This window comes from Anastrepha ludens, chromosome 4 (genome assembly GCF_028408465.1).
Source record: "Anastrepha ludens isolate Willacy chromosome 4, idAnaLude1.1, whole genome shotgun sequence".
In the NCBI taxonomy this organism is placed as follows: Eukaryota; Metazoa; Arthropoda; class Insecta; order Diptera; family Tephritidae; genus Anastrepha; species Anastrepha ludens.
Window position 1 is genome coordinate 78,302,737 of NC_071500.1, and position 17,086 is coordinate 78,319,822.

A 17,086-nucleotide genomic window follows, 5' to 3' on the forward strand; every position below is an offset into this window, starting at 1 on the left:
TATTTTACTAAAAGGGGAATGAATGGCCCAATTTCCAAGAAACGAAAGCAAACGCCAAGTATAGCTATATTCACATATGTACGAGTATATATATTTGTGGGCGCATGTATTCTCCGTCCAAGTGGCTTTTCTACATGCAAATCAGCAAGTAGTGGTCAAAGTAAACAGTTAACCGAACCGCTTGGCTACCTTCCATCGTCAATAGAAGCAACAGCGAAAACGCCGCTGTCGCCTTAACGATTGTCCTGTGGCCGCTTTGGCAACGAATTGCTCAAAAGGCGAATGTCCAGTTTACTAGCAACCGTCCGGCTGACCACAGCACAACCGTCATAACAAGCGCGAAGCGTCGGTAACTACGAGAAATCAAAAAGCGCCGACACGCAAGCCTCAATACAAACCATCCAATGGGAAAATAACGCCACTTACTTAAAACATAAAACAAAATGTAAAAAGAAGGAATACAAACAGTGAAACTAACAGGAGCACAGTTGCAGTATTGTACTTATATATTCGAATTTTATTGCAAGGCATACTCCTGCGATTATATGTATGCTAAATTATTATATTTTAACGCAGTGTTCCATTTGCGCGCTTAATGGTTTGCCTAAAGCATATAAAAAAAAACTCAATAGTAAAACAAAAATCGATTTGGCGCGGCGTGTACTAGGGACATTTTCCACGGTTTTGTTGTACTCTATAAGATTTTTGTTGGAATGTGATTTCCGCCACCGATTTATGGGCGGAAAATGTGACAAAAGCGATATCAAAGAAAAAACCTATAAAAATGCTGTTCAAGAAAATAAGTGAATAAAATCAGTAAAAATATCATTATTGTTCAGCCAAAGCAAATACAAGTGAAGATAACGATTAAATTTTAATACATTCAAATGGATATACCCAACACTGGAGCCATTTTTACGCTAGGAAAATCTCACTTGGCTGAGAATACGCAGAGCTATTTTTACATTAAGCAGGACCCAATTAAGAGATTGATATCTGGACCTCATCAAAGCGCTGTAATATGTGGTAATTTCGAAAATGATTGAAGACATGCTACAACACAAATACTTTTTTATGTGTACAGATATTCCGCGGGCTTCTGAAATATTTAAGTAAAATTATCTAAAAAATTTATTGTTTTAGTCTACCTATTCCCAATTCACATCCACCTATTCGACCAGCAAGTATATACATAGGTAAAATTAGGAAGCAGGATAATGTGGTATGTTGAGGTGAAAAAATTGTTTTTCTTTTTTTTTTTTGCTGATACTTATCCATATACCAAAAGCCCATTAACATAAAATTATACAAATCTGACTTATTTTATAAGTAATTTTGTATTAATAGCTGAACGATAGCAGACGTCTGAAGTAGATTTGACTGAATATTTTGAATATCATGAAACAGCGAAATGATAGAAAAAGTTATTTCTAGTAGCGGTCGCCCCTCGACAAACAATGGCAAATCTCCGAGTGTATTTCTGTTATGAAAAAGCTCTTCATAAAAACCCTTTTGCCGTTCGGAAGCGGTTAAAAAACTGTAAGTCCCTCCATTTGTGGAACAACAACAAGACGCACGCTACAAATAGGAGGAGGAACTCGACCAAATACCTAGCGGAAGTGTGCGTGCCAATTATTTGTTTGTTTTTAAAAATGTTTAATTTGCCTAATTATTAAGACTTCATAAATTATTTGTCAATAATAAATACAATAAAAACATGACAGCTGTTGAATACGTTCTTATATGTAGAAGCTCTTGATAATTTAATTTCGGGGTTACACACTTATTAAATTAATAAAAATTGCCATTAAAAACATTTAGTCGAAATTTAATAAAATTAATTTCGATATTACGTCAAACAACAGAAAAATACCTACTAAAATACTTTGAATTTTAAGTTTGCATATAAATATGTATGTAGGGGTTTCTTATAGGCACGGATATTGTTTTAGCGGCGTTTGTTATTTATTATTCAATCATTGACGTCAAATCACCAAATCACTTGATTGAGCAGCAGGAACAAATGACAAATTTTTATCATGAATAATTCTAGGCAATGGCACGTGAGTACATGGACTTTTGAAATATTAATACAAATTTCGTTAATACCTCACAATAGGCTTGCTTTGCTCACTTTCAACCTGCCCTTGTTGTAAAAGCCTGTACACTTTGATAAAAAAGTAAGGTTAAATTGCTGCAACTTTTAAAATGTTTATTCATTCTTCTAAATTATTTTCATAACCTTAAAGGGACTCCCATGATATAATTCATTTTACCAGCCGTTTTTTCAAACTTTGGAATTTGAATCGCTGAAGCCGATTTTCGGAATGCTAGAAATTTTCAGGCACAAAACATCCTTCAAAATATTTAAGTATGATCCAAAAGTTTACAGTTCAGCGAAGTCTAAGTCTCTAATTGTCAATCGACAATTTTTGGCACTAAAACTAAGATTTCGTTGAAATAGTATAAAACATTTGTAAAACGAATTGCAAACAAAAAGGAAATCCTGTAATACAACTTTTTACTTTGACTAGCAAGATAAAAACTAAATTTCGTTGTAGGAGTATATATAAAAGGTTACACATTATTTATATTATATCAATACCTATTTTAACCCTTTGGGTATGGATTTATTTGAGAAGATATTTTTTTGGTCGATTGAAGAAGTACCTACGTAAAAGCAGTACATTTTTCGTAATAATTCATTTATTTCTAAAATATCAGTGACATACGTATGTAGTATTACCTAAGATGACTTCAAGTAATTAGAATTGCAAAAAAAAAAAATTAATAATGACGTGTCTCTGACGTGAAATGTATCGCAGTGGTTAATTTTGTACTTTAACAGGGTCGCCTTTGCAACACTATGTGTAATGAACTGTAATTCGAAAAGTTTGGTATTTTTTAGCATACACTTACACATAACGTTTTCACTTACGGCCATTATTTGTTTGAAAAATTCATCTCACCCGAAAGATGGAATGGGCTCGTAAAAATTTTCGAGCAATGATTTATTACGATATTCGATGTAGATCATGGAGACAGGAGTGAATTGATCAACATACTTCGACTTTTCGAGTTGAAGCAATGCATTTAGCAAAGGTGAAACGCTGGTAGAAGGAGTTCTAACGTGGGCATCGATACTTGCAGAATGAATTTCGTGAAGGTCGTCCAAAAACCGAACAGCATCAATTGATAAAGCAAGATCGTCAAGTGACATATGGAGAGATAGAGGCACCTTTGGGCATTAGTGGGACTAGCCTACATTCAATATTGTATGAACATTTGGTCGTCAAAAAGATTTGCTCGGGTTGGATGCCGCATAATTTAATAATTGCTCAAAACATTTCGGGTCGATTAGTATAAAGAAATTTTGAATAAATTCAGCCGCAGTGGTTCAAAGTGCATCTATGATATCGCAACAAGTGATGAATCTTGGATCTATGCATGCGTCCCGGAAACAAAACAGCAATAAACAGTATGGGTGTTTCGAGATGAGCTTAGTCCAACAAAAGTTGGATATTTTGAACGTTTACTATTTTGAAAAACAATAAAGCCATTTTCGTTATGAGTTTTCATTGTTTTATATAAAATGTAACCCTCGTATTTACTTTTAAATGCAGTTCTTATTTATTGTAATTTTTTATAATTCGCCGCAAATTGTCTTGATTTTCACACACCTTTAAAATTTTGTTTTCAAGTTTTTTTTTGTTTTTTGTCATTGGTGCAACTAACTTTTATGTTCTAGTTTAGGGCTGGCGAGATTCCATTCTGGCGAAATTTAGCTTGCTGAAGCGATTAACGCTTGCTCTGGCTTAGTGATAAGATTCCAGATTAAAATATAATCAACTGATGGATGTTTGCAAATGAATATATGATTTTAAATATAGTAGCAGAATATTGTTCCCTCAACTCAATATACCTTTTGAGAAACAAACCAGTGGTAACCCCTCTCTTCTTATTTTATTATCCGTATGTAATTTCCGACCTCATCGCCTAAGATGATTTTTTACAAAAATAAAAGAAGGAAGTTTTCAAGGCTTTTGATACAAAAGTCAATATTTTTCAACAATTTTGTTCCGCTCCATTAAATTTAGTCACATTATTTCTTCAGTTGAGTCTACAATCAGCTTTTTCGTCACATTTCGTAACGATATTCGGCAATTTTATAAGAAACTATTAAGGTTCATAATTCGTTGAACAGATACTGTATGTACACTGAATGTACATATACGAGTATGTATACGTCTTTCAAGGAATGTGCGTGGGCTTTTCAGAAGGTTGAACTTAAGTGGACGTCATAGCTGTTTTTAGTTGCTCTACTTTCATAGTTTAGTTGTTTCTATGTACTGTTTTTTGAGAACTGTTGCTGCCACAAAGATTAGGCAAATGACAAAAAGTTCAAGTGTTTCAGTGTTTAAGTTTAATGTGACCGAACGAAATGAATGAATGGAAAGTGAAAGCATAAAGTTAAGTAATTTCCTAAATTGCATTTAGCATGCAATTTTCTTGTCGACATGAACTAAAACTTTCTTACAACTTTAGAAGGTGGGGTGCGGTGGAAGACATTCATGGAACAATACTTTTTCAGAGGATTTAATGAAAAATCACGTTTATTCAAAATATGCAGCGTTAGTTCCATAATGGCGAATCAAAAATCTGAATAATGTGTCTTAATATTATCGCTTATTACTTATATATTACATATTAGCTGTCCTTTTTTACACGCATATGCATCTACCCTTAAAAATTGTATGAAGCAATGTATTCGTAAAAGCAAGACAGTTTTTATTCGCACAAAGTTACTCATACGCACTGGTGATTCTAAAAATTCAACGGGGCCGTGTGGATGAACATTTGCTGTTTAAATTTTAGATACATTGGTATTTAACATTGAGTGTGCAGTACAATTCCCAATTTCTTTGCACAAGGTTGATAAAAGGTAACCGGATATTCAGCAATACGATGAAAGTAGCAAGTACCTACTTGAATTGTTACCTGGATGGGCATTCCCTACCCGTATGTTGATAAGTTAAGTTAAGGGGGGAAGCTGGTCTAGAGCGTAAAAAATGGGCATATTTTATGAATTTATTTTGACTCAACAAAGGAATCAATCGAAAATCTGTGAAATAGGTTTAATAATATAGCTTTCATGGTACAAATACAAAATTTTTCGTCTGAATTAATTTCAAAATGGCCGCTGTCCAGCAGTTCTCCTAAGGCGCCTTTTTTTCTAGTGGGTCCATTGCCGAAGACGTAAACTCCGTAATTTTTGTCCTGGATCAAAAAATAAAATTTTTTTAGTTTCTATATAACAACAGAAAGAGACGTACGTAGGATTTTTTCGATATTTTGTTTTTTCGCGAAATGGTGCACGTTTGAACAAAAAGTTACAATTTTCACTATAAAGAACAACATAAAATTGTTGATTAAAAAAAAAACTATGTAATATAAATAAAAAATCCTACGTACGTCTCCGGAGAAAGGTATTTCGAATGTATTGTCAAAATTTCGTAAGAATCGGTAAAGATTTGTTCGAGTTATGTCTTCGGCCAGTTTAAAAAAAGTGATTTCGAGAAAAACGCGTTTAAAGTTGTAAGTAGCGTTCGGGGCATACCTGCGAGGCACTGCCGTCGAATGAAAAATTTGGGCATTTAGACATTTTTGCTGGCATCCCTCATTTGGTATATTATTTCTAAGACCCTAAAGCACCTTTTAAGACAAAAAAAAATTTTTCGATTTTTTCAAAATTCTAGACCAGCTTCCCCCCTTAAGTTGAGTAACCTGTCAAACACAGGTTAACAAGTACATATAGTTATTGTGCTGAAATATCACAAGTGGACTAAGCAAGCAATGGAAATTTCTAAAAATATTTTTTGTATTATGCTATGGGGATTATGCCTACGGTTTAATTAAACTAGCTGCAAAGCCAACGCTGTCTACTTGCGTCTAAATAGCCCTTTCGTTATATTAGTGTTTTGAATCAAATAGAAAAAAATACATTTAAACTGAGTATAAATTGTGTTCGACTAAGCCAAACCCTGACTTTGCAAATTTTGGGTTTGAGAGAAGTGTCAACTGTTTCCACTGCGTGTCTGATGGAATTTCTATGTAAACTATATTACTTTTGCTTCACCCTTGCGTATGTATTTCAATCACCAATCAAATTGTCTCGATATTGACGAGCTACAAAGCATTGTGGCCATTTTTCGATAAGAATGCAATAAGAAAAGTGAAAAAATCACGTAAATTAACACTATTGCGACTATTTGATATTAAAATGCATGCACACCTTTGTGGATCTTCATTCTTCCCTGAAACCATAGGAAATAATAATAATAATACACCCAATACAAACACGCTGTGAAATTGGGCTTGAAATGAGTTTGAGTTATGATATTTGTATGGGATTTGACAAGTGTTTTGGCTGGTGTTTGCGGTTAAATATGCTAACAGCAGCTAACCCAAAAGTAAACAGCGGTGGAGGCGTTAAATCAAGTGAACATACAGGCTGCATGCGGTATTTGAGAACATACATATATATATGTGGCTACAACTTCTCGACACCATTATTTTTCTTTTTGCTGTAATTTTCTTCTTTCGACCGCCGTAAACGAATGGGTTGGTGCATGATTACCATTCGGGAGGGCGTAGGTTCAAACACCGTGCATGAAACAGCAAAATGATAGAAAAAGTTTTTTCTAATAGCGGTCACGCCTCGGCAGGCAATGGCAAACCTCCGAGTGTATTTCTGCCAGGAAAAATCTCGTGTTATCGTTTTAGGTGCTGAGAGCAACATAGGACACTTATTTACTCAACGATTTCGAGTGAATTCTGCTGCATATATCGAGGTACTAGAGACAGTAGTGAAACCCTAGATTCATAGTGTACGAGGTGTCAGCAAGGTGTCTTTCAGCAAGACTCTTCTCTTTCACACAAAGCGTAGACGACACAAGATTAGATGGCTGAAAATTTCCATGACCACATAACACCGAGCTTATGGCCGCCTAACTCCCCAGACGTTATACACTGGTTTACTAAACCAATAAGTATCCGCATAGCACCATTTTTTCTCTGAAGGCTATTAATACAATTACGGTCAATATGAATAAGGAGAATTTGATTAGTATGTATGCAACCCTTTCCGAACCCACATCGAGGATGTTATTGCTGCTAATGAAAATTTTATGACATGATTTTATAGATATTTAATAAGTTAATATATTGTAAGAAATCTTGAAGTTTCATTACATGTGGAGAAGCTTTTTAAAAAAGACAAATGTGTTTTGATACATCTATAATGAATACACAGCTCAAAAGATTGGAAAGTCTATTACTGATTTTATTAAAAATGCTCGCGGATACACCTAATTTTTTGCAAAATATGCTGTCAGTAGTCAAAGAAGCCGTTTGAAATTCGAAGTGCCTATACAATAGATCCTTTTCTATTGTTTGATTGATTTTTTCATCACTTCATTAACTGCTACTTCTGCTGTACTTATTTTTGCGTCGTAAACGTTAAAAATTACTTATCCAGACTTAGAATCGAGTAGAAGAGCCTTAATGTTTGCAGATAACGCCTACGTAGCCAAAACCTTTTACTAAAATGGAAGAAGACACTAAAGATTAAGACACAACATTTATCGTAAAAGAAAGAATTTTTCCACAACTATCAAAAATTGGAAGATTAGTTAGCTTCCGACAACTATTGTATCTCCCAGCCATATATAGTGAATTTCTTAAGACAAAAAGTAAAAATTGTAGTTTATTTATGTCAATTTTTTTTGTAGCAGTTTCGAGACTATCGAACCATATTCCAGTAAGTTTTTAAAAAAGCTCAAGTAATATATGAAAAACTTAACAATCAGTAAAGCTAAATAAAGGATTTAAGCGGAAAAATATAATGAGAGCTCTTCACCATTGTCCACTAATTTACTGAAATTTAGTACGGTCGCACCAGCACAAATAATACAATCGTTTGATCACGCAATTGAGGTCACCACAGCAGATAAATGGACTAAAAATGTACATTTAAAACACTGCAGGCTTATCACATTGATCAGTGATTTCGAAATATTTTGTCATCTTCAAAGGAGTGCAAACAAGTTTTTGAACCGTTTCCTAATTATGAGAGAATATGCGTTTATCACAGCACACTAAAAGCCAAGACAATAGGCTTCAGAATTCGAAAAACGTTCTCAATTTGTAAATTCGAGATAACTGTTGTTTTTGGTTCCTGAATTATATATATATATATAAAAAAATTCGGCCGCCGTAGCCGAATGGGTTTGTGCGTAATCACCATTCGGAATTCACAGAGAGGTCGTTGCAACAACCCAAGAGTAATCACTAAATTAAAACAAAAAACCGAATAAATGTTTGGCTCGCCCGTAGATGTTATTGTATGGACGCGAGATTCCCCAATATTTTTCGTTGACCTGTAATAGTGAATCAACTTTTAAACCTCTCTTCATTTTCTTCCGGTTTTGTCGAGAGATATTTTGAATATGAAAAAATGTCTTTAGAAGTCTGCGCGCCGTAATGGAATGATTCGGCATTCCAAATAAGCAAAACAAATACATATCTGACGATTTAACTAATCAGAATATGTATTTTCGGCCACCGATGTCGGTTGATACTTCTGCTATATTTAGATATATATTAGGGCTGGAAATCCCGGCATCTAGGTATTTTTCAAGTCCCGGAAACCCCGGGATAGGCATGATTTAGTTCCGGGATAGCGAAAAAATTTTAAATATAAAAGAAAAAACTTATTTCGTGCAAATTTGATTGGAATAAAAGCTTTTAAATTTCCGAGAAACTTGTTTTAATTTCCATATGCAACAAGAGGAATTGATTTTAATTGAAAACTACGTCCTTAATAATTAGAAATAAACTCATTTATATACTCATTTAGTCGATCTAAGTAAACTGGCAAAAGAATTTGAAATATTTTGTAATGGTGGAGGTAGGGGTCATAATCTTCAAATGGCCTTTTGACGGTTCAGCCGAAAGTGTTGAGGTCGAAAGATGTTTCGTCATCAGTAGGTTTTATTCCAGATTCAAATTCAGATCAAGATTAGAAGATTCCTCTTTAAAGCTACATAGACATCTTAAATTCAATAATAAAAATATATATTTTTAAATATGACTTTAGTTATATACGATTACTTGTTTGTTTCTTTTATAGAGCAGAATAAAAATATTTGAGGTTTTGTTTTTTTGTTTTTTTCATATAAATATATTTTTTTGTTTTATATATACATATATTTTTGCAGAAGTGCATTATCTTCCAAGGAGACAATAAAGCCATTTCATTATTATGTTACTAAGGGCGCAAAATATAAAAGGCAACCCTCGTATGAACCAAGTGTTGGAAGCATTAAGCAATACAGGGTTTGATTGAAAAGTATGAGCACTATTTTTTTTTAAGCAGTTTTATTAAACCTTTTGGCTTATACAACTAATATTCTTCAAAATAGGACCCTTGAGCGTCAATACACCGCTGGTAGCGGTCCTTCCAATGCAGGAAACATTTTTTAAACTCATCCGCCGGAATCGCGTTCAATTCGGCTGTCACAGTTTTTTGGATCGCCCCGATGGAGTCGAAACGCCTCCCCTTCAGCTTTCTTTTCAGGCACGGGAACAAAAAGAAGTCCGGAGGAGACGGGTCTGGGGTGTAGGAAGGGGGGGAAGCACCGGAACCTCTATCTTGGCCAACGCAGAGGTGCAAAGGAAGGCGGTGTGCGCCGGCGCATTGTCGTGATGAAGGGTCCAATTGTTGACGAGGTCGGGCCGAACCCGGGTGACGCGGTTTTTCAGCTGAAGGAGCACTTCTTTGTAAAATGCCGGTCAATGTTCAAAAATTCACGAACCCGGTTCACATCTTCGTCTGTTTGCGTCATCGAAGGCCTTCCAGATCGCTGTTCGTCTTCGACTTGTGCCACCGTTTTACTTGAGCACTGGACACAGATTGGTCCCCGTAAGCCTCCTTGAGTAGCCCAATGGTTTCGGTACTCGTTTTGTTTAGCTTTACGCAAAATTTGATCGAGTAACGTTGCTCCAACGCTGCATTTTCGCCACTGCAAAATCCTAACACACTTTTAAAACAGCTTTCACGCGCGGAGCGACGTTGACTGCACCGCTGTTGCCAGCGAGCTGGGGCCGGTTTCTAGTGGAAGGGGAAGGTCCAACGATCATTTCCCCCCACCAGCCGATTCGGTTGATCGCTTGTCAGACGCTCCGCGCGGGAAGGCTCATTACTTTTCAATCAAACCCTGTATGTATTTCATTTGAAGAAAATCTAATACTATACATGGTTCATCTAGAAATTTTTCAAAAGCTCATTTTTGCGAAAGTGTTTAAATATGTATGCATAAGTTTGTTAAAAAAATCAATACAAATTACGCCTTTATCATTAATAATTTATTCAATAAAACGCCTAGTATAAGACGTTCGCCCATACGCTTACTCGTAACATATACTTTAGTCCTGCATATGTATGTATGTACGTACATGGATAGGTATAATTGTACATACATATGTAAATCTAAGAATATTTTAAATCTAAGAAAGCATTATATTAATGCACTTATTGTATTATTTCCAGAAAGTGGTCGACTATTCGTGTGGGGTGAAAATCACTATGGACAGCTGGGTATAGGAAGTCAATCAAATCACAACAACAACAATGGCAAAAACAAAAGTTCAACTAATTCCGGCGATATAATAACTAAACCGACATGCGTTAAATCACTGAAAACCTTGGGTTTGAAAATTGCCGATATCGCTTTTGGCAAAGAGTGGTCCATAATACTCACCCGTTAGTAGTACAATTTCAACTAACGTTGCCCTTGACTAAAAATATTTGTATTTACAGATTCAAATGAATTATTCTTCACTGGTCGCAACATTTTTCCCTCTGGGTTGAATGTGGCACGCAACTTTACCACGGCTACCGTGGAGGATGAGGAATGCGAAATCATACGTAAACCATTTCGGATTGAGGAGTTGGAAGATTGTCTAGCAAAAAATGAAGATGCGGAGTGCTATACGAACGTATTGGCCGGTAATGAGCACTTTGTCCTGATGACCAGTAAGTAATTTAATAAAACGGTAATAAGACATTAGGGTTTTCCGTCCAGTAATGATACAATTTTTTTTAGAGTTACACTAACACAAGACGTGTCAAAATGTTAGTAATTTTGCACAGATTACGAAAAACATAACAAATCTAGAATTTCCTATTAGAGAACTTGAGGAATTACCATTGTGTTAAAAGATCAAATACGATTGCTTTATTTTTTTTTTTTTTCATTTTATTCCATAAAAATTAGTATCTCTAATCAAGTGAACCAGGCTGTATATTGGTTGATTTCGAAAATGTACAGAGAGTGTCAAAACATTTTGACTGCAATATTTTTTTTTCTGTCTCACTTTTTTCTCTTTAAATGATAAAAATTCAGGCATTTGTATATTATAAATTTGACCAGCAATTCAAGCATTCGCAGACCTCCATTTCTGCAAACCAAGGAATTTAAAATAATATAATCTATATTAACCCTTAAGGGAGCAATTTTCTCATTTTTATTAAAAAATATAGGTATATATTTGTTTAGTATACAAATAATAATAAGTTATTTGGCTATATTTGGATACTATTTAGGAAAAAAATGGTGGAAAATCGTAATAAAAAACCTCAAAAGTTCAGTTTATATATATATAATTGACGCTTACGCGCTTTTAGGTATTTGGCCGAGCTCCTCCTCTTGTTTGTCGTGTGCATCTTCGTCTTGTTCCAAAAGTTTAGTTTATCTCAAGCATTTATCAAAATCGTATGAAGTTTGATATTCCTGCTGAACTAGTCCCTGAGAACTTAAAGCCACGAAACACGATGCTACCGATATTTAGGTTTGTCAAACGCTTCAAGACTGAACAGGGCGTTCCCACGGCAATCGGTTCTACGTAACCGGAACCACCCGGATTTATATCCGGCCAAGGACTGTCACTTCAGCAGCATTCCGCGTATATGCACGGGGATTGTTTATGCTGCTACAACAACAACAACTAACACTTGGAAAGAGTTATCTAAAACCAACAAGATAAACCAGAACATGGTAACATAGTACATGGTAACATAGTACATAGACCGATCCCTCACCGAGGAAGGGACAGGGGCAGGTGTTTGCGAACCGGGGAATAGATACTCGAAGCGCTAGGTACTCAATTAGCCGGTCACTAGTGACTCGCAGTGAACAAAGCCTCAAACCTGTCAGAATAATGCTATCAGGGCAGTCACAGGATACCACCTAATGTCTCCCCTGATTCCAACCACCACCCATTGCAAACGAAGGGTTTCAACTGCGGCATGAGGCCCTCGTAATTTTGGCTCAATTGCGTTCTAGATATTGTAGCAGATTCAACTCCTGCTTCTCTTACTTGATCAGTGACGCACTGGCAGAGCTTAATGAACTGTTACGACAACAACAACAACAAATCAGGTATATTTAGAAGTATACGCACTACAAATATGCGCTCACTTAACACTTAACAGAAACAAAGTTATCCTTACTGATAACCAGACAGCAACCAAGGCTGTTAACTCTTTCCAGGTTACTTCAAAGCTGGTGCTAGAATGCCTTGATAAACTGAATATCTTAGGCCAGAACAATCAGATACAGATCCTATGGGTTCTATCAGGAAATTTCTACTTAAACCGTTTTAATGATTGTATGGAATTAATGTTTCATCTTACTAAACTGACAACATAGTCCAATGGAATTTGCAGGTTATGTAGGGAGAAAAGTGAAACCGCCAAACATGTGCTGAGATCGGCCTAAGGGATAAATACCTAGGTAAACAGAGGATAATAATAAAAATGCCGACTGTGGTGCTTCCTACGATAACAATGGTCTGCTTAAGGGGAAGCATAGATGCTTACCGTTTAGGTATTATATCGGGGACACCAGGAGCTATTTCATCGTTGCTTTATTGATACTTCTAATCCAATGTTTAAGTATAAGCAAAGTATAAAGCCGCAGCCGCTGGATCTTTATTCGCTGCGCTATGTACAGCTCATCGTTCCATCGCCTGCGATGCTCGCCGTTGATAACGTGCAAAGGTCCAAAAATCTTGCGTAGAATCTTTCTCTCAAACACTCCATCCGTATAAAACCAAGTGATTTTAAAAACTGAGAAGTTATATTTGCAAGATGATTTTGTAACATAGTTCTAGAGTTCAGAAGAGTGCTTCTACAGTGAGGCGGGAGAAGTATCTAGGCTCATTAGGCCCATAGCTAAAGCACTTAAGGTCACTATCACCGTACAACCTTCTTGATTTCCCAAAGAATTTAAGTTCAGGTAAAGTTATTTGAAGAGTGGGAGCACAATAAATCCTAAGGTCGCGGTTGAAGGTCCGAAAGTTAATGAAAAATTGCTAAATAGAAAGCAAATTAGATGTTGCGATTGCCTAGAAACAAAAATTCAATTTTTTCATTATTTGCTCACATTTTAGGTTTTGGTCGCCTCATTGCGTGGGGATCTAATCAAAACTTTCAGCTAGGCTTAGTCAATGATGACGATGTTCAAAAGCCGCATGAAATAAATCTAGGCGCACCAGTGCAGCAATTCGTATGTGGGCCGGAATCGACGTTGGTGCTGACCACAAGCGGCAAACTCTACTTCACTGGTCATCTTAATGAATTTGTCTTTTCACAATTTACTGAGCTGCAGCAAAATCTTGCGCCTACGGAACAAATAATTTTCATGCACATCTCTAAAACAAATGAAATTTATATAGTGACCAATGCTGGCAGCATCTACCGCAGCATCGAATCGTTACGTACTAAAAGTCTAATATTTCAGCGATTTTACGATTATGATAGCGAAGAAAATGGACCTATTTGGAAATTATTGAAAGGTTTTTCTTTCTATGCTGTTTTAACAAAAGCCAACAAATTTTATACTACATTTTCTGAAAGTGGCCACCATCTTAAAACGTTTCGTGAAATTTCCAAATTCAAAAATTTACGGCTTCTAGATGTAGCGGTTGGCAATCAACACATTTTGGTACATGGGATACCGCGTTCTTCTACAATATCAGCAGACGTAGGGTCTGGCGCTGAGCCACATCATTTCGCTAGCCGCACATTTGTATTGCCAGCGACTATAATGAATGGATCGGCACAAAGAAACCGAAAGAGGGACAACGATACAGCAAAAGTTGAAAACAAAGATAATGATTTAGCTGATATGAAAGCCACAAAAATAGCGGATGTTAATAGTAATCTGCTGACGAACAATTTAGCAGACGAAAAATCTAAATTGGAAGATGGAACGCCAGATACAAAAGTAAATACGGCCAAAATTAAGTGGAATGGTTCGGAAACAAAGGAGGAAGAGTCTCCCGAGGAATCCTCTTTTGATCAGCCTAAAGTAGAAGAGCTTTCACAAACAAGCGGACAGATTAGAGTCGATACTTCTTGTAATGTAGCCGAATCCGAAGAAAATGTTAATAAAGAGGTAAACGGTAGCGATAATAAAGAAAATACAAATGCAGTGGCCGACACCGCTAGTTTATCGCACAATGAAGCAAAATCGCCAACTGAATCAGAAAAATCAAAACAATCTCCACAATCAGTAAAATTTGTTCCAGCGGTTGTGGACAAAAAAGCTTCGCCAACAAATGACAAATTGTTAAGACCGCACACTCCCTTCCCAGAGAGCAGCACAACCGGAAGTACACCGACAACTGTTAAGAAAACTCCGTTGCGCAACTACTCTTACGAAGCGGCCATGGATAACGATCATATTGATAACACTTCACCTGCCCTTATGGAAAGTTTAGAAAACATAGCTGAAATAATGGAGGGTGAGAGGGTGGACAGTGCAGTTAGAAAAGGTAGGTTCATAATTCATATAATATTAAGCTAACTACTTACATAGTATTTTGTTCTTTTCTGCCAAAGCACTGGCCTCGTCGTCTATAATGCCATTTGAGGAAGACGAGCAGTTAACAGTGGAAATAAATACCACAACTGATCCATTAAATAGTACTATTGTCGTTAATGAAATTCGTTTCATAAATAATGGTGTCGATGTAACAGATAATGTTAAGGCGGAATCACTTGAAAGAGGAGATACTGAAAGTACTTGCGATTCCTCAGAAGAGCAAATGGATGACATTGACAGAAAGTCGACAGAAGCACTAAATAATTCAAGTAAAAATCACAAGGCAAATGAAGAGGATATTGATAATACTGGAAACATATTAAATAAGAAAATTCAACAAATTGAAGTTGATGTCACTGGGATGAGCAATAAACTGGAAACCGAAGAAAATAAGATGGATGCGGAAGTAAAGCACTTAATTCAGTCGTCAGTAACGCACGAGGAAGCTGTATCAGAATTAAAGGACGACATATGTGCAAAAGCAGAACATATGAGTGAAGACGTCACTACGGCACAAGCAGAGTTGAAGTCACATACTGAGAAGGTAAGTGAGACTTTGACCGACAAAATTGAAGGTGCTGCCAAAAAAGCTGGTACTGCTGCCGCCGATGTACGCGACACGGTGGAGACAGCAGCGAAACGTGCTGCGGCAGGTGCGCGTGATGCCGCCGAAATGGTAGGAGAAAATGCCAAACAAGTAGCTAACGACACAAAGAATACAGTAGAAAGTATAGGTAACAGCGCAAGAAAAGTTGCAACTGGGGCCAAAAACGCCGTCGGTAACGTTTTCATTAGAATGTCTGATGGTACCAAAGATGCCGTAGACTCTGTTGCAAGTAAAATTGCCAACGAAGTTCAGGATGCTAAGGAAAATATCAATACAATGTTGCATGGCAAAAGCCTGAAGCCACCTCCAGTTGAGGAAGACGCATTGTCATCAGCATCAGAAGCTGCATCCAAGGAAGGAGGTCCAAAAACAAATACCACCACCGGCGAGGATGACGAGCGAACTACAGCATCCGTGAATTCAAATCAAAACTCGACTAGTAATCCTTTTGAAGGAAGCAATCCATTTGAAAGTTCAAACCCCTTCGACGATGTCATCGAACGTGGTAAAAAGGCATTGCAGAACGAAACACACACTGTGCATCAAGAAATAGCACAAGATACAGAAAAGGGGAAAGGTAAAGTACGCCAGTTTTTTAATGAATTTCGTGGAATATCCTGTCGTAATGAAAAATCAGTAGCAGTCGACGGTTAGCATTAAAACATACATAAAAATTGGTGTCCGAAAATAAATGTTTCTTTATGTTGCAGATGATCCACCACGATATTCTGTGGAAGACAAGTATCTCACACCTGTACATCGCGATCAACAACAAAACAACACATCCAAAGTTTGCTCAATTTTATAAAGACTCCACTAAAAATACCATCACAGACTTAGAAATGTACGCATTTTTTAAATTAAATACACATTAAAATAAATAAAAACACCATATAATAAATGATATTTGCCTACCTTAAAAATCACATCGAAAAAGAAATTTTAGTTTACAAGGAAACTGTTTTAATCAGCTGTAAACTCAAAATATGGCAAACTTAGTTGCAGTTCGTTGTCAAATGAATATGGCAAGGCGAACTCCAACAAGGTATTGTTTCTGCAGGAGCGAATTCGTTTTCTTCTTCTTGGGTTTTGGTGGTTTGAAAAGCAAACTGATCTGTTTTAATTATGTTGCTTTGTACACGGTAATTATCTACTTTGTATTGCAAAAGGGGAAAAGGGTCAAGCAACCAAACTTAATCGAGGCGTATTGGCCTTAGTTTTATTAATCGAAATGAGCAAATTGATTTAGTTCGCTTCTATAGTGTTGCTCTTTTCGATTTATTTATTTATCTATTTACAGTCTTACAATACCTATAATACATTCAGAAAATTATAATTTTCGTATATATGTATGTATATTTTTGGTATAATTTGATACATTTTTACAACCTTAACATATGGTATATAAAATGTAGATGGATAGCATTAAAAAAACCAAGGGAAGTTAGAAATTGTAATAAAGAGTAGAAAGCCTCTACAATGTTAATAGGGAGCAAATAACAAGGGCAGATAATTCACCTAGTGAGCTATG

General features: G+C 36.2%; 2 protein-coding genes across 4 annotated transcripts in view; one reads left to right on the forward strand and one right to left on the reverse strand.

Moving 5' to 3' along the window:
* LOC128859925 (HIV Tat-specific factor 1) overlaps positions 1-16,576 on the reverse strand; it is a 59,551-nt gene extending 42,975 nt beyond the window's left edge. Inside the window, exon 1 of one of the 3 annotated variants that reach the window (XM_054097080.1) lies at positions 16,471-16,576. The gene's annotated coding sequence lies outside the window, so the exon portion shown is untranslated. Of the gene's footprint in view, positions 1-15,218; positions 15,230-16,470 lie in introns of those variants that run through there. The other 2 variants (XM_054097082.1, XM_054097081.1) reach the window with 2 other exon arrangements.
* LOC128859926 (X-linked retinitis pigmentosa GTPase regulator) lies at positions 883-16,439 on the forward strand. Its single transcript, XM_054097083.1, has 6 exons — positions 883-1,026; positions 10,610-10,822; positions 10,880-11,095; positions 13,513-14,898; positions 14,966-16,204; positions 16,266-16,439. The coding sequence occupies exons 1-6, from the start codon at positions 888-890 to the stop codon at positions 16,361-16,363; spliced, it is 3,291 nt and encodes a 1,096-aa protein (XP_053953058.1). The 5' UTR covers positions 883-887; the 3' UTR covers positions 16,364-16,439.
* Positions 16,577-17,086: the final 510 nt, after the last annotated feature.

Excerpts from the sequence above, each read along its gene's own strand:
- LOC128859926 (XM_054097083.1), top strand. The coding sequence starts at position 888 with ATGGATATACCCAACACTGGAGCCATTTTTACGCTAGGAAAATCTCAC. Across the intron at positions 10,823-10,879 it reads GTGGTCCATAATACTCACCC|ATTCAAATGAATTATTCTTC; the intron begins GTTAGTAGTACA and ends TTGTATTTACAG. Across the intron at positions 14,899-14,965 it reads GGACAGTGCAGTTAGAAAAG|CACTGGCCTCGTCGTCTATA; the intron begins GTAGGTTCATAA and ends TTTCTGCCAAAG.